Here is a 24861-nt window from a genome sequence, read left to right as displayed (position 1 = left end):
TATCAGGGCGACAGACTAAGGGGTAAACATATGATATAATTGTTACCAAGTCAACTGTGGGGGCCAGGTAACACTTGCAGTGGTACAGTAGTACTCAACCCAGAATCTCTTAATTTGGCATTGTCTAGTGTCAACAGAAGTTATTCTTGGTGGTTACTTACTAGTGCTGTGTGATACCACAAGGTAGTATTTGCTAGTGTATCTGAGGACTGGGGACATGCCATTTGTCCTAATATTAAGATCCAAATCAGTATTCAGTGCCCTCAATATGCCATGCAGTACATTATTATAGTATAATTGATTTTTGAATCAAAATCTGTTTTGTGTCTAATGTGAAGTGGTCTCATTAGAAAACTGCAAATCTCATTGTCCCTGCAAGTTGCAAAGACTAGAAAATGCCAAACATTGCTAAGAACCAGTGACATAGTGAAGTACATGTAAAATGACCGTTATCATAAATCAGCCTATGCACTAAGGCAGATGCCAGGCAGCAGTCATGGGGTTGGAGGGTCTGTAGTTTGATGTTGATGTTTTGAAGGTTGCGTGGGCTCTGGAGAGACCCGACATGTGGCAGTACAATGAACTTGCTACACAACGGTAAGCACAAATGTAAAAGGCAAGCCATTTATGTTTCCATAAGAGCTGATCATAAAATCTCAGGGTTCCTGAAAAATAAAATAGTGTTTTCATTCCCACACAAAAGTGTGTTGATATTTGCCTATTCATGGCTACACATGACTACATTGCTCCCGCCATATGTCTCCCACCTTCTTCCTTGCCCAAAATCTACATTCCATCCAGGATCTTTCTCCTGCTATCCCTGCCTTAAAAACATCAAGGTGTACAGCCTGTCTGTCAAGTGACAGAAATCAGATCATTATAAACTAGCTGATCTAGTAAAAAGTAAAAAACTTACTTGGCCTGCAGTGAAAACTGTAATTGTTAACTAGTAATAGATCCACTGGAGTAACTCACCAGTTCACTGCAGGATACCCAAGCTGAATGGTGAGTGTGAAAATGAGGCCTTACATAGTTGAGGGCACGTGTGCTGAGCCTTACCCATGTTATAGATTACTCCCGAGAGGTAGTAAGTCGCCAGCCTGACCTGGAGGTATTAGCTCTGTACATGCTCAGTCTATCAGTTCTGAATGCTGTGACCGCAGTCTCCATTCTCATGCAAAAGGAAGCAGGCTATCTCAGCGCATGAGCATGGACGCGGCCGCATTGCACCTGATATGGATGCTACTATAGGTACATCACTATAGTCTGTGAACCACACACGTGTAATTCTAGTGCCGACAATAGCCCCGAGTTATGTGTCCCCCCGACTCTCCCAGTGCCCAGCTCACTGGCGGCAGTACAATAACTACGCCCACTACCCCAACAAAAAGCAGCGGCTTGGGAGTAATCTGGAACATGGGTTACCCACACCTATATATGGCCTCATTTGAACCCTCACTATTCAGCTCGGGTATCCAAACATGTTACCTTATAAATACGAAGGTCATCCGGAAAGTAACAGCCATTTTAATTTACGGTAATCAGTTAAGGAAACATTTTAATTACAGTAGATTCCTTTTATAGTTAAATCCAAGGAACCAGGAAAAGGTGTTTACTATATCAGAAGTTTACTATATCAGAATTGGTCATACTTTGTATATTTATACAGATGCATTTGCTGGGACCTGAGGACTGAGGTTACTATATCCAAAGGTTTTCTAAAGGTTTACTATAACGAGATTTTACTGTATTTTCATTTAGACACGCTGACCCTTTTTCAATTCATGTTGTCTCCTGAGTTTTCTCCTAGTTGATATTTTCACACCTTATCAATAAAATTCCTTTTAAGCCACCAGCATGAAAGAATATACCCAAAAACATGTTCTCCTACTTTTTGGTACTTTTTAAATTGCAAAGTGCTGAAAAGTTATTTTAAACAGAAGCTGAAATATTATCTCCCAGGAGAATACTTAAGAGAAAACGTGAACTGAATAAAAGGGCCCCTACATCTTCTGATTATTTCTCCACATAATCACCTTCTTTATTTAAAGTAAACCCATAGGGAAAGAAGTGCTCCTGAGGAGTACTTACCTTTGGGAAATGGGAAACCTTTGGATCCTAACAGAGCCGGTTTAAGCAACAATGGGGCCCCAGGGCAAAATAAACCTGGGGGGCCCCCCAACATATACCCCGGAACAAAAATCGGCATTAGGGGACCTTTTTTGCAGCTGGTATAGTCAGTGTGTGAAGTCCCAATCAGTCGGAGCTCCACATTCTGGCTATCCCAGCCTGCACGAGGGACAAGGGGTTAAAAAGTTTCAGGAGGGGGGACCCCACATAATTTAAAAAAAAAAAAATTCCCACACTCTAAACATAAAAAAAAATTGGGAAAATAGAAAAAAAAATGCCAGGGATCTTCATACAGCCATATTGCGGCTGTATAGCGATCCCTGGCCAAAGCGTATAGACCCCCTGGAAACACCGTCAGGAAATTTATTGCGCTTTAGTTTGATGCATGTGAAATTACAGTACCGTTAGGTTTGCTACTAAAAGTGACATTTACCGCATTTACAACTTTAAAATCGATTTTCTCAAAAACTATAAGGTCTTTTTGAAAAATTGTTTTTTCCTCTTATTCCTAATGATCTCCTTAACATATCCTGCAAACTTAGGGTTTCTAGCATTTAAAGAGAAACTCCGACCAAGAATTTAACTTTATCCCAATCAGTAGCTGATACCCCCTTTTACATGAGAAATATAATGATTTTCACAAACAGACCACCAGGGGGCGCTGTATGACTGATTTTGTGCTGAAACCCCTCCCACAAGAGGCTCTGGTACCGTAAGGTACTCTGGGCAAACTGCCACAATGTAACAATGTTCACAGACAGGAAATGGCTGTTTAGAGCTGTCCCTAACAGCCAAAACAGCTAGGAGCAGCTTACATAACCTGCCCACAGTAAAAATGTCACCATGTAATAAATGTCAGAATGTGAATCAGGGAGAGGAAAGATTTTACAATGAGCAAACACTGCCTAAATCATTTATACATAATTATGGTAAAAATGAAGCACTTTTTTTATTACATTATTTTCACTGGAGTTCCTCTTTAAGGTGGATTTGCTATCAAACATTAAAGTTGGCAGGTTTTTAAATGTGTATTTTTTTTCCTTTGAAACTTTAAAATCGATTTTCTCAAAAACTATAAGGCCGATTTGAAATTTTTTTTTTCCTCTTGTAGCCACTGGGGGCTCCTACAAGCTCTGGGGCCCTGGGGCAGCTGCCTCCTCTGCCTCTATGGTAGCGCCGGCCCTGGATCCTAATGAGGCTTCCCCTGTCCTCTTCAGCCAGATCGTTCCAGAGCCGGCTCATCAGCACCGACACTGGCACGTGTGACCCAGCTATATATTGAAAGCACAGGCACAGTAGCAGCTTTCCTGCTCGGGCTCCAGCAGAAATAGAAGAGCCCAATCGGGCCCGCTTTACTGAGCAGACGTGAACTGCCTGTGCGCAATAGAGCGGACCCGATCAGACTATTTCCACGGGGGCCCATCGGAAAACCGTGACTACGCCTGCACAACAAAGGAATTTTTGTGCTGGATCCCCTCTAGTTAGGAGGAAAAGGGAAGCCTCTTTAGGATCCAGAGGCTTCCCCCTTCTGAGCTAAGTACCTCCAGGGGCATTTTCCCCCCCTTCAGGTACATGTTAAGCATGTATCATATGTTTTACAAGGTTTTCAATCCCTTTATTGTAACAACATCAAACTCCTTACCTATGAGTTGGAGGGATGGGGGAGGAGGGTTATCATCTTAATGCTGCTGAACAGACCATTACTGGCATTCTGCAGTCATGTGACAAGCGGTGTATGGAGAGAAGATGTTAACCTGACAAATGCAGGTTAAATTACAGTGAAAGAATACCTTGCGCGCCAACTAAAAGCAAATGTCTGTTACTTTCTGGATGACCCTTGTATATGTACTCTATCCACACATTGAATTCTAGTTAGGTTCATACCAATACCAATGGCATGGCAGTGATTATTTATGTATTTGCTAGACACTTCACTTAGTCCTTGGACTACATCCCATTTTACTTTATGTCATTGGGCTTGATTCATCAAGCTGTGCTGCTAAAGCAGTGCAGCTTAATGTGCTGTAGTGCACGCTATGCACGCCTTACATAGCAGCGCTCGCTGCCATGTAAGGCGAGGGCCTTCCTTAGTTATGCTTCCTTAGCAATGCACATAACATTAACTGCGGGTGGTCCTACTCCTGTGAAGTATCGCTACTAGGTAAACATAATAGCGGCCGCGAGTGAAGTATCGCGGTAGCGATACTTCACAGGAGCAGGACCACCCGCAGTTAATCTTAGGCGTATTGCTAAGGAAGCAATGTGCGTAACTAAGGAAGGCACTCTCCTTACATGGCAGCGAGCACTGCTATGCAAGGCAGGTATAGCGCGCACTACAGCACATTAAGCATAACAAGCCCATTGCATTTAAAGTGACCCTATAAAAAGAGTGATGTAGAAACTGTCATATTAATTTCTCTTTAACCACTTAAGTACCAGCGGTCTCTGCCCCCTTCAGGACCAGAGACCGCTGGTACCAGAAAAGGCAGAACACAGACATTAGCCGCACATACCCGCCGCAATCAATGTCACCGCCGCACGTCGGGAACCTGGGCCATCCACTCTGCCATCTCTATGACAGCAGAGTTCCTGTGAGCCGGTCAGGAGCCGCTTTCATTGGCACTGCTTATCAATGTCAGCCAATGGGAGTGGCTTACGTCAATAGACAGGGTCAGGAGAAAATGAAATCGGCTCCTAACCGGCTCACAGGGCTCTGCCGTTATAGAGATGGCAGAGCGAGTGAGCTGTGGCGGGAAGACAGCAGCGAGATCATCGGGAGTGACCAAAGCGGCGTCGGTTGTTTGAAATCTACGCCCTGCCAGCCAGGTAGCCACCAAAACAGGGCGTAGATTTCAATCTTTGCGGTTCTAAAATAGTTCAACAATGATAATTCTCTGGCTGTCCTCCTCAGTCTATAATATTCTAAGCTACTAACTCAGAATAAGTATGCAGATCTGCTCTAATTAAAGTCTGACCACTGAAACAAGATCTTGTAATATGGAATTCGCCTACAATTTTGTGGACAGGAAGGATACATGCGGTCAGAATGACCCTTTTGCCCAAAATCCTATATCTGTTCCGTTCCCTACCCATCTCCGTGACACAAAATTCCCTATCTGAACTCCAAAGACTAACTTTTAAATTTGTATGGGCCCACAAACGAAGCAGAATCTCCAGAAAAATAATGTACTGGAGTAGGGATAGAGGGGGTTTAGGCCTCCCTGATCTCTTCAACTACTATCGGGCGGCTAGAATCACACAGCTTGCTCCGGCCTTTGCAAAATGTAATCCACCACTCTGGGTTCAATTAGAAAATGACCTGTTAGCACCCCTCAATCTACAATCCCTTATAGGATCAACTAACACATAAATAGTTTTTTTAAGTCGATTTCCCCTATCTCCTACCAGACTCTATCCTTATGGTATAGGGTGAGATTTACAAAGAATCTCCAGTCAGCTCTGTCCCCACCTTATTTTTAATAACCCATCTTTCCCACCTGGGATGGAACTAGGAGCCTTTACTTGGTGGAAATCTAATAACCTCACTCACCTTCAAAAATAACTTCCCCCCTACTGAATTCTTCCCTGCTATGCAGATATACCACTTCCTCAAATCTGTTCCTCGAGATGCCAAAGGGCCTGCTGCTGCCACCCAATTTGAAAGATGGTGCGAGAACTCCCCCCCTGTCAAGGGGCCTTATCTCCCATCTATACTCTATACTCTCCCAGCCTTTAGAACCTACCAAACTGAGATCCATAATACAGTGGGAATCAGATTTTGGCGCCTCTCTAACCGTACCCCAATGGACTAAGTGCTGTCTCACCATTAATAGGGGCAGTAGCTACATCTCGCACATAGAGACAGGTCTGAAGGTGCTTCATAGAACTCACATCACGCCGACTATGCTACATGGGATGGACAGCAGTAGGCCAAAGGCATGCTTTAGACAGTGTGGAAGAGAGGGTAACCACTCCTATATATGGTGGTTTTGTCTGAAAATTAAGGTTTATTGGTCCTCAATCTCCTCACTCATTAGTTCAGTCCTGGAAAAGGATATAACCCCTGACCCATTTGTACTACTATTAGGGCATAAGTCCAAAGGTTGGAAATTCCCTCCACACAGACTACCACAACACATAGCCAAAGCAGCTAAACTACATATAGCGAGAATGTGGCAAACCCCCAACCCTTTCTCTAGATATCACAATGTAACGATCGGTGTAACACAGAGAGAATCTGATTACCGGTGACCTGCAGTATCACCGAGAATACAGATATATACCCGATTATAGATGATCTGCAGTATCACCGATAATCAGATATATCTCTAACCTCTGGACACCTGAGTAATAACTGAGTGTTTGGTGCAACAGTAATACTTTGAGGAAAGCACCCGTACAGAGGGTGCAAGGCAGTATGAGGTACTGCCTAAAGAACAGATTCCTTCCAATGGCCTGAGGCTCCCCAAGGGGCGGAGCCAGGCTGAGAGTGGGAAGGACCAGAGTGTGAGTGACACCAGGGGTGAAGTGTCACTGACAGGTCTGTGAACTATCTCCCAACAGGGGAAATAGTTCTCGAGGTCGGACAGGCCAGGTCGTTAACACACAGACAGATAAAGTACAGAAACAGGAGACAGGTGCGGAATCCTAAGACTAGCAGAGTTTGGCAACAGAGTATCAGATATAGCGAAGTACCTAATCAGAGATCAGAAGAGTGGTCAGGAAAGCAGAAGGTCATAACAAATAATCAACAATGCCTAGACTTAGGTGTGAGCTCCTAGATCATCAACACCCCGGAACTGGTCTAGATAATAATACAGATGGTAACAGGATTCCTAGACTAAGGTGTGAGCTCCTTGGTCATCAACACCTTGGAAACTGGTCTAGATAATAACACAGATAATAACACAGATAATAACAGGATTCCTAGACTAAGGTGTGAGCTCCTTGGTCATCAACACCTTGGAAACTGATCTAGATAATAACACAGATACTGACAGAAGGTCTGAGTGCTAGCATGCAGTGATCGCAACGCCAGACACCAGAGAAATGACCAGCACCCAGTATATATACCCCAGCGCTCTCCAGCGCCACCCCTAAGTGCTGGACCAATGAAAACTTCTGGAATTTTCAGCTGACCGACTTGGTCAGCTGACGCCCTTCTGACTGTCATAAAGGCTCTGCCTCTCCGCGCGCGCGTGTGTCCTCCTGAACCTGTGTGGACTATCAGTCCCAGCCACACCAGGCATGTGTTGTACTGTTTCTGCTGTGTTGGATGCGGAACCAGCCGCACCGCTGTCCAAGCATGCGGCGGTTCTTCAGCGTTCAGCAGCACTGTCAGAACTATGCCTATGCGTGCCAACATCCGCGTCTGACGCGGAATCCGCCGCCCTGTTCACAAAGCATGTGGCGGTTTCCTCGCGCTCCGTCATGCCAGTGGATGCAGACCCACGCGCGCAACCTGCCGCGTTGGACGCGGAATCAGCCGCCTTGCTCTGAGTACTTACAGCGGCTTTTCCGCGTTTTCTCACACACAATCACGATTATTACAGATATACTAATCTCAGAAAGATTAATTTCTATAGTTAATGACAATATGGATGTGTCTACCAAAACTTGGCAACCATGGCTGGACTATTCTGATAACCCAGTACTACGGTCCCTAGTCCTTACTCCATGAGCTGTGTCATATACCATGTTAACTCAAGGATATTTTGTCTCTCACCTAGATACAATTTCCTCGATTGCCTCCTGTATTGCTCACTTTTATCTGTTCCTTTACCTTTGTGTGGAATATTGTATATTCATGTTCTTGTTAAAAAATTTCACTTCCCCCTTGTTATTGCTGTAAATTTAAAACTTGAGCTTTTGTTCAATAAAACTTTTTGAAACTAAAGTCTGAACACTGCTTAACCATAGCCATATGCTTCTTTCAGGTGTGTGATACAAACACTACTGAAGCCAGAAAGGTTAGCAGCCATGGAACAGGCTAAAAAAATATGGCAGCCTCTGTGTTCTGCTCACTGCCAAGGCAGGGGTGTAATTGTATCATGTCCCCCACATAGATGTCAGCCACCTGCATGCACACATACACCTCCTGTTCACAATACATTACCTGCTTCTGATGGCAGGAAGGTCCTCCTTACTCCTTTTTGATGTACAAGTGCCAAACAGCCAATTGCCACACAACTTTTGGGCTATTCTTATGATCCTGCTACAAGGTCTTTTTTTTTTCATTGAGATCCACAAGCTTTTGACTACACTACATTAAACAATGTATGCATTATATGACATAATCCATCTGAAGCAACTCTTCCATTGATTCATTTGTTCTTATTTGACAGAAAACAGGTTGTGATAAGTTGCTGGGATCTAAACTGACTACTGACTCATGTGGAAGATGTGGTGGCAAAAACAACTCCTGCATTTTTATCCAAAAGGTTTTTCGTGATCCTTACACTTCTACAGGTCATAATGCATTTCTGTGAATTCTACATTGCACACAACTCCTTGTTTTCCTTTGTGGCTCTTTCTACACAGGAAGAGACAATGGGTTTGTGTGTGAAAGTGTCAGCTGTCTGAATTGTTTGGGTTCCTTGTGGTCACCAATGACTTTTGAGCCACCGAGATTCTGATGTACTGCACAGTGTGTTAGGCTAAGGCCCCTTTCACACATAGTGCATTGCATTGTGTCAAGGTATGCTCCCCTGTCGCAGTGATCATTAGTCTATATGAGTCTGGCCACACTATCCACAGTACGACGCAAAGTGGCAGAAGTGGTTACGATGATGCAAAGGGGACGCAGACTCTGCAATGCGGTGCTGAGCGGTCCAGCACAACAGGCAATTGCATTGGAGACTATAACACTGCAACAATCTACTTAGATTGTTCAGTGGTGGTGTCGAACGCATGTACCGATCGGCCAAAATGCAGTGACATACAGCAGGGAGAAGGTCACTGTTCGTGGAAGGGGGTTCTGGGCTATACCCATATTAAAGAAAGATTTTATGCTATGCAAGGCGAATTCTTTATGCTTTATTTTAGTTGTCTGCTGCAGTGTTTGCCTACGTGTCTGTTTATCAAGCAGTGATCTGGTGAGCAGGGGATTTAGGGGGGGGGGTGTGATTGTCCTGCCCCGGGCTCTCATGCTGCAGGACAATTGTACCGTACCGTATGCACTATTGCAAGGAATGTGCACCATATACAGTAGATGTGTCTCTTTGGTATACGACGTGGAAAACACATCAATAGTGACAAGGGTGAGTTAACCTGTCCTGCTGTGGTGCACAAATGTAAAGCTTTTGTTTCATACGAAGCTTGGAATGAGAACTTGGAAGCTCATCCTTCAGTCATTGGTACTTTTTGTTTTCTTAAAAAAGCTAGATACTTACCTAAGGAGAGGGTAGACTCTGGGTCCTATAGAGCAGAGTTCCCCAACCCTGTTGGGCAGGCCCACCAACAGTACATGTTTTGCAGGAAACCACACACAATCACAGGTGGCGTAATTAGTTTACAACAGAGCTGATTAACTACCTCTGTGGAGTTATACAAAACATACAGTGTTGGTGGGCCTTAAGCACAGGGTTGGGGAACACTGCTTAGAGCCTTCCCTCTCCTCTCCCGGTCCCCTTGTTGCAGCGGCAGCTGCTCTGTTTGAATCCTTCACCGTGGGGGACTTCAGAAGTCTTCGGGAGCCGAGTCCTCCCAAAGACAGGCGGATCAATACTGCGTACGCGCAAGTGCGTGAGAGAGGGCACTTTCATGTGTGCAGTATGTAGAGGCCCGTCTTCGGGAGGACTCGGGCTTCCAAAGACTTCCGAAGCCTCCCTGCAGTGGTAGAGACAGCAGTATTTGACCAAACTGGTTAAATACTGCTATGGGGGAGCCAGCGCTGGAACTGGGACCGGGAGAAGAACGGGAAGGCTCTCTGAAGGACCCAGAGCCTTCCCTCTCCTTGAGGGCTCTTTCACATTAGGGCAGACTTTCTGCGTTAACGCAAACGGAAGCCGTTTGCGTTAACCAAGGTAAGATGAAAGTCCATAGACTTTCATTTTACCTTTCACACTCGACGCTGCGTTTCGATGCGTTGCGGTTCCGACGCACCCCGGCGCAGTTTTTCCTCCAACGCACCCGCGAGCCGGCGGTTTCCGTCAGGTTTAATTACCAGCTACCGCCGCTGATTGCGTCGCACCGCAGATACCCGACGGCACGCCGCAGGCAGACAACGCGTGCAGGAGAACGGCTCCTGTTCGCGTTGTCAGATGTGAAAGAGCCCTAAGTAAGTATCTGGCTGTTTGTTTGTTTGTGTTTAAAAAAAAAAAAAACGAATCCCAATAACTTCAAGGGCCCATTTCCACTAGCGACGCACGCGTCTGCGAGTGACGCGTGTCACTTCTTGATGTGCGGATACTGAGACGAATCCCATCAGCTGTGCGATGCACTGCTATGGGATTCGCAGCCTCCCACACCATTTCGGATGGCATGCCGAATTGCTAGTGCAAGTGATTCGGCCAGCTGCGCCATTGTACCATATGCCAGAGTTTCCCCCTCACGATTTGCCTGCGGGGAAACTGCGGATGCGGCGCGGAAACGCGCCAGTGGAAACGGGCCCTAATAGTTCACAGTATTTCTAGTTAGCCATTAGATAGTTTTGCAGGGACATGTGCAATGCAGAAGGCAGCCACCATCTTTTATCCATTGCATTTTTTCCTTTTTTTTTTCTGAACTGTTGTTGTATGTATAATTTGGCTGCTATAAGTTGCATTGAGTAAATATTTACAGCTGGATTTTTTTTTCTTTTTTTTCTTTTGTGTGTGTGTCTCTATATCTGGCTGCAAATCAGCCAAATGTAAAATGTAAATATTTTTACAAAGCTGAATCTTTTCTATACTCGCTGTAAATGCCTAGTTATATATATATATATATATATATATATATATATATATATATATATATATTTATATATATATATATATATTTTTTTTAATGATTGCTAAATCATTTGTAAACAATGCTGTACTGAATGCATTCTAAATAAATAAGCAACAAACTTATGTGCAAATGAAAAATGTACACAATGTAAACTGCAAGTTAGAAAATAAAAGATGACTTCAGTTTACTATAAGCTTAATTACAATGCAAAGGGAAGAAACATTTTCTAAACAAGGTTTTAAAATTTTATTTTTAGGGTTATTTGAATACAAAAATGTGACCCGCATTCCAGCTGGTGCTTTGCACATCAAGGTGAAAGATCGTAGCCGCAATATTCTAGGTAAACAAATACGCTTTTATCGCTTATTCTAAATGTTTCATTAGTTATTATCTAGTTGTGTTGAGGGCAGCCCTGATCTGCTATTATTTCATGTCTCATTTGACTTTCTGTCAGGTCCTATCTCTTATTAAATCCCTTACTGCAAAGAGCACAGTGTACAGAAAGCCATAGCTGCCATACTGTCAAGTCAATTTATAAATGATGTTTTATAATATAAACAATGTCACTTGGCAATGTGTATTTAGGTTTAAATAAATTAATTTGGGGTCTTACTTGGCACTGAAATCTCAGCAAATTGAGCTCACAGAGTCCACCAAGAGAAAGGCAGGAAATAAATGTTATATGTCTTGTATTGACTCATTTATAGCTTGGAATAGAAACAACCTAAACTAGATCTCATCCAGGGCAGACGATAAAGACAGACTCAGTTGAGAATCTAACTCCTGCACAGCAACCGCCCAACATTACCAAAAGATCTTTAGTGACCACTGAGCACATGGTTTACCCAGTCACTCCACCAGCAGGAAGCTGCGCTGTTGTGCGCCATGCGCTGTTCCTCCACCTCCTCCATAGCAACAGACGCATCACTAGCCTGCAGGCTTGTGATGTGGCTCTACAGAATCAGGCCACAAACTGTCACCAGAGAGATCAGGTCCCAAACCATGGTGGGTGCGTGTTGGTCCTCATACGTGTGTACAGGGCGCTACAGACAATCTTTTTATTGCTAAGTCGGTGTAAAGAGGACATAAGCTATGTATTGAGGAAAGGGGATTTTACCTCCTGTTTAGAAAGGAGTTGTTCACAATAAGAGTGGTTAAGATGTGTAATAAAATAGGCTTGGATGCTTTCCTTGCTTTGAAGAAAATTCACAGCTATGATAGCCTGGTGGGAGATGATGATACCGAGATCCAGGCAAGGAGACAGCTTCTACCCTTGTGGCTTTTTTTTCCTCTGGATCGATGTACACTAGACTTAAGAGGTTGAACTTGATGGATGCATGTCCTTTTCAACCTTGAAAACGACCCTGTCCCTCAAGGGGAACTGCTTAAAAAATGGAAATATGCACTAAAATATGATGGTAATGATAAGTGAACTTTAATCAAGCAAAATCAGCTTTTGTGAGTGCAGAGATTGATAGTCTTTCTGCTACCTTAGTTCTATGTAAAGCCAATCAACTACACATACAAATAGAGTTAGAGATTAATAGATACCTTCTGTACTAAAAAGTTTTATATAAGAATGCCATACAGGACTGTTCTTTACAGGGTTCTGTGTTGTCCCCCACCAGTATATGATACCCTCCATCAGGGCCGGCCCTAGACTTTTTGCCGCCCGAGGCAAATTTAGGAGAAAATGGCTGCTGCCGCCCCCCAACCCCCCTTCCCCCCCGTGGGGGGCCGCCAAGCCAGAGGGGTAGCGGGCAGGTCGGGGGTATTGGGCCTAGCGGTGGGTAGGGGGGTCAGTGGGCGGCGATGCAGGAAGTGACGTCAGTGGAGCGCACGCTGGAACGCGGAAAAGGTGAGTCCTCCCCGCCCGTGCCTCTTACTATGGGGCAGCGGCTGCTTTGTAATTACAGCTGGAGGGGAGCGCAGATCGGGGGGCCCAGGCGAGGGAGGGGGGTCCGACCCCCCTCCCCACCGCTAGGCCCAATACCCCCGACCTGCCCGCTACCCCTCCGGCTCGGCGGCCGCCCCCCCCCCCCCCCGCATCCACGGACTGGTGGGTGCCGCCCCTAGAAGTTTGCTGCCTGAGGCAAATGTTTCACCCCGCCTCATGAGCGGGCCGGCCCTGCCCTCCATTGATGCTGCCTAGTTTAATAAGTTTTTCAGTTGATCTTCAACAGAGAAAAAAGTTGTAGCTAAACACATACATTAGTTCAGGCAAACCAACAGAATTTCAAGAAATTCTAACCAGGACCCCAAACAAGCAGTAGTTAAATATATAATTGCACCAATTCTTGCAATATGAACAAGTGGCTCATTACACCGCGACTCATAACTTGGCAGCACATCATCACAGGCAGAGCCGTAGCAAATGGATAGAGGGGGAGAGCGGCTCATTGCGCAGCAGAGTCTGCACTGACAGCTGCCTCCCTCAATGGATGCCTGAGTGCAGGGGGAATCCATTTGAAGTAACGTCTAATGATGGGGAAGAGGGACAGCACGTGAGTTTGTTTCGGCAGTTAGGGAAAGCCAGGCTGAACCATCTGTTTTATCTCTGTTTTTTTTTCAGTACATGACAAGGCTCCCCCTGCTATGGCTTTACCGGTAACAATGTCAGTCAGCATTACTTCAGGGGCTGACAGAAACAGGGTACAGTGATACATTAAAGGGCCATGTTAGAAAATAAAAAAATGACACAGTAAGGCTTTTGTATAATTGATGGATCTACTGTGAGGTGATTAAAAATGAAATGATTCGCGATAGTGGTCCTTTAAGGACGATTTTATATAGACCTTCTCTTCGTATGGTTTATGGTCCATGCCACCAAAGCACCACAACACCTAAATTGGAACCCTGTAGCCACACTGATGTGCATTAGCCAGACACATCTCGCTAGTTAGGGCCAATCTCTTTGTTAGGCATCTCTGATAATTTTAAAGCACACATGAAGTGAGAGGGATATTGAGGCTGACATATTTATTTACTTTTAAACAATGCTTATTGCCTGTCTGTCCAGCTGAGCTTCAGCCTCTAATGCTTATAACCATAAATCCTGAACAAAAATGCAGATCAGGTGCTCTGATATGAGTCGGACTAGATTAGCTGCATACTTGTTTCAGTTGAGTGATTTAGACACTACTGCAGCCAAAGAGTTCAGCAGGACTGCCAGGCAACTGGTATTGTTCAAAAGGAAATATAGCAGCCTCATTATCCCTCTCACTTCAGGTGTCCTTTAAGAATGTAAACTTTACAATGGGCTAACTTTGACTAAATAACTTATACATTAATATTGTAAAAATAATAATTTTTATTCATTAAACTATGTACAGTAAAGACAAACAAATCAGTGTTTCACCCTTGGGAGGAAATTCTAGTCAGGGATAAGAAAAACACATTCCTAGTTAGTTGTACCTTTTTATGATCAGGGTGGCCAGTAGGCACTCTGGGGGTGCTGTGCATTCTTGAACATGTACTTCATACACCGAATAAGGAAAAAATAATAGATGACAAAAGCAACACCTGTTTTTACAACAACAAAAAAGTTAAGGAAAACAAAATGCCTTTTAAGCCATAAAGCCATGTTTAGGCAAAATGCCAAACCATCATTGTGTAGAAAGAAACAAACTACAATAATAATAATAATAATAATAATAATAATAATATGATTCTAAAATATTTCTGCACAAGTGTGCATTCAGTCTATCCAGGCATCTGTGCTGACTCTTAAAGGGAACCTAAACCTAACCTAAAAAAAAGAATTTCACTTACCTCTTACCTGTGCTTGCGCCATCACAGAACGATCCTCCAGTTCCACATAGCTCCTCAGTTTCAGGACGCTGGCAACGAGGGTGTAATCGAGGACGCATGCAGCCGGGGCGCAGTGGCCATCGACTGGCCCAGTCGCAAAAATCGAAACTGAGTCGATGCGGGGAACCAGAGGATAGTTCCGTGATGGCGCAGGCTGCAGGTTAGATTTATGTTTCCTTTAAGAAGTTTATATTTTATCTTATTTATTTATTGTACTTATAAAACGCCAACATATTACGCAGCGCTTTTGCCAATGATAGATTTTTTAATAACTTAACTGAATATAACATTTTTTTTTACTACAGTATATATATTTTAATAAATGATTCACTCAATGTTTTTTCATTGGAGATTTTACCTCACTGTATATTATTAATCAGTGATGTCGGCATCATTACTGCTGGCAAGGTGAATCCCTGTGGCATAGTAATTTTCTCCTCTGTGTTATAAAAAGTGTGCCAGGATAACTACAATAGAAATGGATAGCCTAAATTATTCATGACATTCTACTGTATGTCGCTTTGGCCCCTCTTTAACATGTTTCTTAATTTAAAGGGGAGCTGAAGAGAGAGGTATATGGAGGCTGCCATGTTTATTTCCTTTTAAGCAATACCAGTTGCCTGGCAGCCCTGCTGATCCTCTTCCTCTAAAACTATTAGTCATAGCCCCTGAACAAGCATGCAGCAGATCAGGTGTTTCAGACTTTAAAGTCAGATCTGACAAGACTAGCTGCATGCTTGTTTCTGGTATTATTCAGATACTACTGCAGAGAAATAGACCAGCAGGGCTGCCAGGCAACTGGTATTGATTAAAAGGAAATAAATATGGCAGCCTCCGTATACCTCTTACTTCAGGTCCCCTTTAAGCATCATTACATTATTAATCACACTAACATATTGCAATTTAAAAGTTAGTGTACCCCATATCGTTTTAAAGACGAAAGAACAGTTTCCCCTAAGATTTTGCTCTGCAATATGCATATCCAGTATCAACATGTAACACGTCTAACATCCAATCCATCAGCATTTTTATCTGACACATTTCTGCTTAGTTTGACATTTGACTACCTTTTTATCTTTACTTAAATTGGAATTCCAGACACATTACATGCATAGCCTTGTAATCCTCACCCTCTTCATAATGGCTTAGACTCTTCAGTTGCTTCTCTTTCCTGGAACAGGAGGCTATCCATGTTGGCTTTACGCACTGTGATGAAGGAATAGCTTCCATTGCTTAAAGCTCCCCTTTCTCAGTGGTCCATTTCTAGATCCCAATGAGAATTAAAAGTTGGAATATTACATCTGCTCTCCAGATTTTCTCCTGTCACTGAACCATTCCTGTTGAAAAAACGCTTTCTGTCCCAAAGAAGCTATTGTACCTCCATTCAGCTCACTAGTATTGGCTGCACCCCTAAGTTTTCCAAGAACACCTACTGTATTCCATACACTGTATGCAAGTGCCTGATGATAAAGGTCTCTTCTTGTATTACATTTATCAGCTCCTTCCTTCTGGTCACAAATGGTATAAATCCCTTAAGTGCACAATACTTAAAGCATAAAAGTTTGTTGTCAGATAAAACAGATTTGTTTTATAATTTATATAAATTAGCATTTTTCTTTTTACTTTATTATGGTTTTTACATTTTGTGCAATATGGTTCTCACATTTAGCTTGTTTTGTGTTCTCAGTCTAAGCTAGAAGATTGTCTTGCTTATGTCCATGTCCTATATAGCTTACTATAATGATCTGTCACTGTTTACCTTATAGCCCTAATGAGCAAGAGCGAAGGTTATGTAATTAACGGAAACTGGGCACTATCCTATCCAGGAGTGTATACTGTGGCGGGTACAACGGTCCGTTATGCTCACAGTTCCAGCCTTGAATTGTTGGAGGCTCCTGGGCCTACAAATGAGGACTTATATATTTTGGTGAGAGCACTTCTTCATTAAGTATTTATACTGAAACACCACAAGTTAATAGTAACATTTTACAAGTTAGCTATTGTCTTACACTCCCTTGCAGGTTCTTTTTCAAGAGCAGAATAGAGGCATTCAATATGAATATAGGATACCAAGGGATAGACACTACAACATCCAAGGCGATTCAGATGGACAGACGACTCAAGAGCCTATGGATGTGGCAACTGGTACCCGGATAACCACAGCTACACCCAGCAGCATAAGAACCACTGTGGGGACAGAAAAACATAAAGATGACCATTCTGAAGTCAAAACAGGTAGCAGCACGTTTCATTGACGTAGACCTCAGTTCTTTTCAAATTTTGTACTTCGTAGTCAATGCAGATCCAAATTTTAAGTTTAAGCCCATGTCAAAGAATGCCTTAAAGGGAACTTGAAACCAGAGGTGTATGGAGGCTGCCATATTTATTTCCTTTCAAATAATACCAGTTGACCACCTATACTGGAGGTGGGCATCTACCTACTTATACTGGGGGTATCTGGCTACTTATATTGGAGGATCATCTGGCTACCTATACTGAGGGAAGGAGGGTTATCTGGCTACCTATACTGGGTAAGTGGGGGGTCATCTGCTACCTATTCTCGGATAGTCATCCTGTTGTCGCTACTTGGGGGGAATCTTCTACCTACCTATACTGGGGGAGGGGGCACCTGGCTACCTATACTGGGATAATACTTAGGTTACGGCTCTTTCACATGGAAGGTTCCTGTGCCTAGGCTGGGCCACTTCCTCGTGCTTGGTACCGACATGAAAAGGATCATGGATTCATGGATTCACATGGATCATGGACATCATGGATTAACATCTGAGTGCAGTTGCGCTTAGACCCAACATGTCATGGTTTTCAGCCAAATGATGACACACATATAACTACAAATGCTGCCGTTTGGTTGTATGTATTGCAGCCAAAAGGAGCTTGCATCCGGCACCCAGGAGGCTCACCTTCCCAACAAGCATGCACTTCAGCCTCCTGCATGAAAGAGGCCTAAAATTCCCATGTTGAAACTTTACATTAAGTGAACTTTGGGTTGCAGTTTGGGCACTCTTAAAGGTTTACTATTGCTATACTAGGTCTTAGCATCAGCACCACGGAAGATGCTGCTGTTGTATAAATCCAAGATAATAAAAATGTGAAATGCCAAGGACCCATCCAACTGGTATGCTGCATGGAGAACAGCAGGACCGGCATACTTGGAGATAGAGGATTACACCGAGGGCTATCTCAGTTACACTTATAACCATAGTTATCCTTCAATTAATGTAGTACTAGTGTAGCTCAGGGTCTCTACAAAAGCCTGATCTAATCAGAATATTTATTTCTATTGTATCTATTTTTAAAGGCTCCTGCAGGAAATCCATGGGCCCGTTCACACTGCACGCGTTTCCAGCCGCGTTTTGGAAACGCGTGCAGGTGGCCAAAACGCACGACATCAGACATTGCATAGAGTGCAATGTCTGATGTTCACACTGCATGCGTTCCGGACCTGTGCGGTCCGGGAACGCATGCTGCACGCAGATTTTGCAAAAACGCGTGGCTGTCCCTTTCACTTTTCAGTGATGGGATCAGCCACGCAACGCACACAAACGCGGATGGCCATGCGTTCGTACGCGTTGCGGTCCGCACGCATGGCCATCCGCATTTCTGATCTGAACGGGCCTGGTGCTGTTAACTTAGCAGATTTGATTCTCATCTTTAAATAATCTTTTATAACATTACTGCTAGACATAATAAACATGTTCTGTTTTCATTGAAAAGACTGTCGGAAATGTGCACCGGTCAAGGGAAGATCCCAGAGAAAGAAACATTTTTGCCAGAGTGATTTTGGTAAGTGACATTTACAGTGAATTCAGTTATTTTGGTATATGTTTTTAAGTTCTGGACCATTTCAGGGCAGGTTATAGAGATAATAGAGGTAGTAGGTCATATCTGCTTCACATTTTGTGACCTGTAAATGAGGCACTGCTCATGATAGTTAGTGTCAGTTTATAGAGGTATTAAAGGAAAGGGTGATCAGTATAGTTTAAAAACCTTTATTGGTATATTCACTTACAAGACAATACTATGAAAAACCCGATCCTCGATGGATTGGGCAAAACATGTAAGCAACTGGGTGGAGGGTTACCAGATTGCATTCTGACCTCCAAACACAGATGGAGTGCTCCCACCATTTTTTAACAAATCAATTTTATTGTGATTTTTACATAAAGAGACAGTATACAAGTATGAACAGTGTGCACACAATGACAGTCCAATCCCCATGACATAAGTTACTGCATAAGTTTAAATGACCATTGAATATATTGTAATAGAAAAATGGCTTTTATAGAACATCTAGTTTTATATACCATCATGTGCTCCCGCAGTTTTGATTTGCCTTCAGTGGCACACTCCATGGTTCTCACTCGGGATGCTTAGATGCTGACGTTTACATGTGAGTATGAACAATTCCAAGGAAAGATCCTTACACAGGCTAATTGCAGGAACAGTGTAAATGTATTGCGCCATCGCACACGTTCACCAAACAGTCAGATGTCTTGACGTGTGTGTGGTGAACGGTCAGATGTCTTGAAGTGTGTAGGATAAATTTACACTGTTCCTGCAATTAGCTTGTGTGCGGATCCATCCCTGGAATTGTTGATACGTTTTATTAAAGAGAACCCGAGGTGTGTTTAAAGAATGTTATCTGCATACAGAGGCTGGATCTGCCTATACAGCCCAGCCTCTGTTGCTATCCCAAACCCCACTAAGGTCCCCCTGCACTCTGCAATCCCTCATAAATCACAGCCTTGCTGTGAGGCTGTGTTTACATCTGTAGTGTCAGTCTCAGCTGCTCCCCCACCTCCTGCATAGCTCTGGTCCCTGCCCCCGTCCCTTCCCTCCAATCAGCAGGGAGGGAAGGGATGCAGGCGGGAACTGGAGCTCTGCAAGAGGTGGGGAGAGCAGCAGACTGACACTATAGAGATAAACACAGCCAGCTCTGACAAGCTGTTTGTCAGCAGCGTGGCTGTGATTTATGAGAGATTGCAGAGCGCAGGGGGGACTTAGGGGGGTTTGGGATAGCAACAGAGGCTGGGCTGTATAGGCAGATCCAGCCTCTGTATGCAGATAATATTCTTCAAACCCACCTCGGGTTCTCTTTAAGGATCCAGCACCAGCCCCTACCCACTCTTACAAAGGTATGCAGCTCTTTTGGATTGTACGTGACATGAGTAGCGGTACCAGCTCCTGCTGGATGCTCTTTGGAAATTATGAAGCCCATATTCCATCTTCATCCCTGACTGACGGCTCTGGGGCTTGGTGAGATCATGGTTACACATCTTTCTATTTCACTTTGCAAATGACTTAGTTGGCACCTGCATTCCCACTCATAATGAGCTGGTGACACTATAAGTGGGACCGGTCCATAGTAAGGTGAATTTAGGTCAGATTTGCGCATGAGATTTATTAATTTTGGTAGTGGGCATATTTTCCCCTGTACACCTTTGACAGTATTGTCTTATAACTGAATATACAAATAAAGGTTTTGACATGACACCGAGCGACCTTAGCTTAATTCCTATATATAATATTTATTAAGGCAGCTCCACTTGTTGTTATACAGGTGCATGGTTCTGTAACAATAGTAGTGCATCCCTTTCTATGGTTTTGTTGGTGTCGGTATACCTGAGGATGAAACAAGGAACGCAAAGTCTTAACTTTCTGGAAAACAAAGTACGAGTTAAGAAGGATGGACATTTTGGGATATTATGAAAATGGCAGCAGCTTTTAACACAGAGCCATGTATTATTGCCTTTGCAAAAAAGTGCAGTTTGATTCCCAGTCTTCACAGTCACATGACCCCACATGTTGCCTTATTTAGCCTGGACTACCAGGGAGTATTCCACTCACATAAATCTTTGAAGTGCAGGGATTTTTTTGACTTGAAATATATAACTGGCACTGATTGATGGCATTTACTGCCCATAGAACATAACAGCAAGTCATACGCATTATTTCAGTAATGGTGAGATACACACTTATGTTAAATATACAGTTTGTTTGGGATTTTATGATATCCTATTTTTGAAGATTGTCACTATCAGATTATTACACATCACTGATTTTCTGCTCTCCCTATTTATATGTAGTGATTCATGGCAAGATTTTGGAGAAAAGAAAAATTGGCCAGGAGACACGATATGATATACATGTGAAGCAAGTCTATAAGAAGAAATTTCCTCTCGTGCACCGTGAGCACATTTGGGTGTCCGACACATGTGACTGCCCTAGACTTCAAAATCAACAAGAATATATCATGATGCTGTTGAAACAATTGAACAAAGATGAGTTTAACCTGAACAGGATCTTGTTATCTGCAGACAGCTATGTCAGGCTATGGTCACAGCATGAGGACCAGCAGATAAAATTATTAAACAGGATATGCTGAATATCCGCCTGAGACAGCCTCCTTTTGTATGCATGTGACAGAGAAACACTATGAGCCTGGTACACACTTTCAATTATGATTGGCCAATCACTAACCAATGTAACCACCGCCATGTATTATGCGGGTCAACAGAGCTTGAATACTATGAGCAGATTGTGTAGGTAAGCCCCCATACTACACGGAGGTGGTAAAATAAGTCAGTAATTGGCCAATTATAATTGATAATTGAAAGCGTGTACCAGGCTTTAGTGATTACCTGAATCAACAACTGTTGGTTTGATGTCTGCATATGACCCTGTTGTTTTTCCAACTGGCAAACATCATTGATCATAGATTTAGTACTGGTAAGATTGTTTAAAGAAAATACATACATTGGAAATTGGAAGATATAAATTCAAACATTGCCCATCAGAAAAATTCCAGCAGCATTTTAACTTAAAACGTATAACTTAAGGTGGCCACACACCATACAATTTTTGTAAATATCTGTTTAATTTAAGAATTGCAATCAATTTTTCTGACTGATTATAACATTATATTATATGTACCACACACATAGGTTCAATTTTTCCCCAATTATGATAAAAATGATTGGAAACTGAGAAAATTGCTAGGGTGTGTATATTAATAAATTGACAATTTAACACACACCATACAATCTTTAGAAAAATTGAAGAAAAATTTCCAGCATTCAGGATCGATAAATATCGAAAAAAAACAACAGGAAATCCGATCGGAATTTTCAGTCGAATGAGAAAAAAGCTTTAGATTTTTGGGGGGAGATTCGATCATATTTATCGAATTGACGTAAAATCGGATCATTTTATTGTATCGTGTGTGGCCACCTTTACTTGTTAAGGGCTCTGCCTCTGACACAGGCAACCTGGGTTTGAATTTCAGTTCTTCCTATTCAGTAAGCCAGCACATATTCAATAAGAATCCTTGGGCAAGACTACTTAACACTGTTACTGCCTACTGAGCGTGCTCTAGTGGCTGCAGCTTTGGGGCTTTGAGTCCACCAGGAGAAACGTGCGATATAAATGTTCCGTATCTTGTCTTAAAATAAATATGTTCCAGTGTAGGCAAGATAGAGGTAGGCTAGACCCAGACATTTTATCTGAATTAGTAGGGTTCTCCAAAAACATTGCAGAAGTTAACCACTTAAGGACCACAGGCTTTGATCGCTGCCGCAGGCAGTGGTTATTTTTAAATTCATTTTATTGTCTTTTTTTTTTTTTAAATAAAACTGATGATTTTTTTTCTTTATCCGATCCCCCCCCCCCCACCAGCCAATCACAGCGATCGGCTCTCATAGACATCAGGCTATGAGAGCCGTACGCTTTCTAAGCCTTTCTAGGGGACAACCGAGTGACACAGCTGTCCCCAGCAGAGTGCTGCCATAGATCGCAGCACTGTACAATGTAGTTTCGCCGTCTAATAGTCTCCTAGCGGTGATTGCCGCTGGGAGACTGACATATCAAGTAGAGATGCGTGCACACAGGCACATACAATCTACTGCAAAACCCGCCACAGGACTTGACGCCAATTGGCGTTACGTGGTCCTGGGGCTGCCACAGAAAACACAGATGGGTGCTATTAGAAATCTTCTTCCCCACTGAGCTGAGATGATTGCTGCCGGGACAGAAGCAAAGAAGAAGGAATACAAACACCACAAATAAGCTTTATATGTCTATCACTACGCAGAACTGGACTTTTTTAAATTTAAAAAAAAAAAGTTTAAAACAAAAGCACCAGACCAAGGGACAGAGGATATAAAATCAGAAATTAAAGCAACATACCGTAGTAATCCCATACATAGCAAGTAGTGTCAGAGACACTAAGAAGGATCCTTAAAGGGTGCCATACTAAAAATATATTAAAAAAGAGATCCTAATAAAAATTTACTAGTAAATATATAAGAGTATTTTGTAAATAAAAATCATATTTAAAGATACATTTGGGCTGCCATCATTTTTATTTAAGTGTAATGATTGGATGCTGCAACTCAGATGTCTGATTATTTGTGATCTGCAGAATCACCAATAATGCAGACGCTATACCTGATTATGTGGTGATCTGCAGTATCACCAATACCAGTATAGCTAGCAGTGAGTAAGGTGTGGTGTTTGGTGCAACAGTATAGACTTCTCCAGAGGAGCTGGAGGGTCTATCAACACAAGTAACAATAGGTCTTTACCAGAGGAGCTGGCAAAGTACTAACAATGAGAGAATAAAGAAGTTTGGCTAAACCTTACCAGAGGAGCTGGTAAGGTACTAACAGCACAAATGACTGAATAGTTTAACTAGACCTTGCCAGAGGGGCTGGCAAGATACTATCAGTCACTAGAGCTATATAAATAGGTCGGAACCTCACCAGAGGGGCTGGTAGGCAGGCACGTGCACAGGGGGGTGCTCTGGGTGCTCAGGCACCCCCCTTTTTAAAATCTTCAAAAAAAGGCCCCTACCTCCGCGCAAAATAAGCCCCGCCCCCAACCGTGATAAGCCCTGCCCGCCCGTGGGAAGCCCCTCCTCCGCCTGGGACACTTTCAAGTGAAGAGGCCCAGAAAGGATTCCTAGTGTGGCATACTGACCTCTCCCTCCACCCAGGACCCATACTGACCTCTACCTCCCCCAGCACCCATAGTGACCTCTCCCTCCACCTAGTACCCAGTGACCACTCCCTCCCCTAGCACTCACAGTGACCTCTCCCTCCACCTAGGACCCATACTGACCTCTCCCTACCCAGTACCCACAGTGACATCTCCCTTCACCCAGCACCCACAGTGACCTTTCCCTCCACCTAGCACCCACAGTGACCCCCTCCCTCCCCCAGCACCCACAGTGACCTCTCCCTCCACCTAGCACCCACAGTGACCTCTCCCTCCCCAGCTCTAGCAGTGATCCTGTCTACCCCAGCACCCACAGTGATTTTTACCTCCCCCAGTGGCTACCCTCCTGTCCCCTGCAGCACCCACAGGGACCTCCCATCCCAAAAGCAGCACCTACAGCAACCTCTCCCATTGCCAGCGCCCACAGTGGCCTCTCCCAACATCCAGCATCCACTCCCTCCTCCAGTAACCACACTGACTTCTCCCAGCACCCACAGTGACCTACCCTTCCTCCAGCACCCATACTGATCTCTTCCTTCCACAGCACCTATAGTGGCCTACCCTTCCCCCAGCACCCACACTGACCTCTACCTCCCTTAGCAGCAACTATGCCATTCACAGCAGCACCTATAGTAACCTTCCCTTCCTCCAGCACCCACAATAACATCTACCTCCCCCAAGACCCACAGTGACCTCCCCCAAAGGACCCACAGTGACCTCCCTTTTCTCCAGCACCCATACTGACCTCTACCTTCCACAGCACCCACAGTTACTTCTCCCCCTCAGCACCCACAGTTACTTCTCCCCCCCAGCACCCACAGTGACCTACCCTTCCCCCAGCACCCACACTGACCTCAACCTCCCCCACCACACTGATCTCTACCTACCCTAGCAGCAACTATGCCATTCATATCAGTACCCACAGTGACCTCCCACCCCCTGCACCCATACTGACCTCTACCTCCCGAGACCCAC

The 24861-nt window shown here is 43.7% G+C and overlaps 1 protein-coding gene across 2 annotated transcripts in view; it reads left to right on the top strand.

The window, feature by feature from the left end:
* Positions 1–21278, top strand: part of ADAMTSL5 (ADAMTS like 5) — a 65129-nt gene extending 43851 nt beyond the window's left edge. Inside the window, exons 7-12 of one of the 2 annotated variants that reach the window (XM_068271226.1) lie at positions 8475–8598; positions 11318–11401; positions 16638–16798; positions 16893–17106; positions 18607–18675; positions 20979–21278. In XM_068271226.1, coding sequence (XP_068127327.1) covers positions 8475–8598; positions 11318–11401; positions 16638–16798; positions 16893–17106; positions 18607–18675; positions 20979–21277 — 951 coding nt within the window. In that variant the 3' untranslated portion in view covers position 21278. The remainder of the gene's footprint in view (positions 1–8474; positions 8599–11317; positions 11402–16637; positions 16799–16892; positions 17107–18606; positions 18676–20978) is intronic. The other variant, XM_068271227.1, reaches the window with a different exon arrangement.
* Positions 21279–24861: the final 3583 nt, after the last annotated feature.

Source organism: Hyperolius riggenbachi, chromosome 1, assembly GCF_040937935.1.
Source record: "Hyperolius riggenbachi isolate aHypRig1 chromosome 1, aHypRig1.pri, whole genome shotgun sequence".
Lineage (NCBI taxonomy): Eukaryota > Metazoa > Chordata > Amphibia > Anura > Hyperoliidae > Hyperolius > Hyperolius riggenbachi.
Note: the sequence above shows the minus strand (reverse complement) of the source record. Positions and strands in the feature narration are given on the sequence as shown.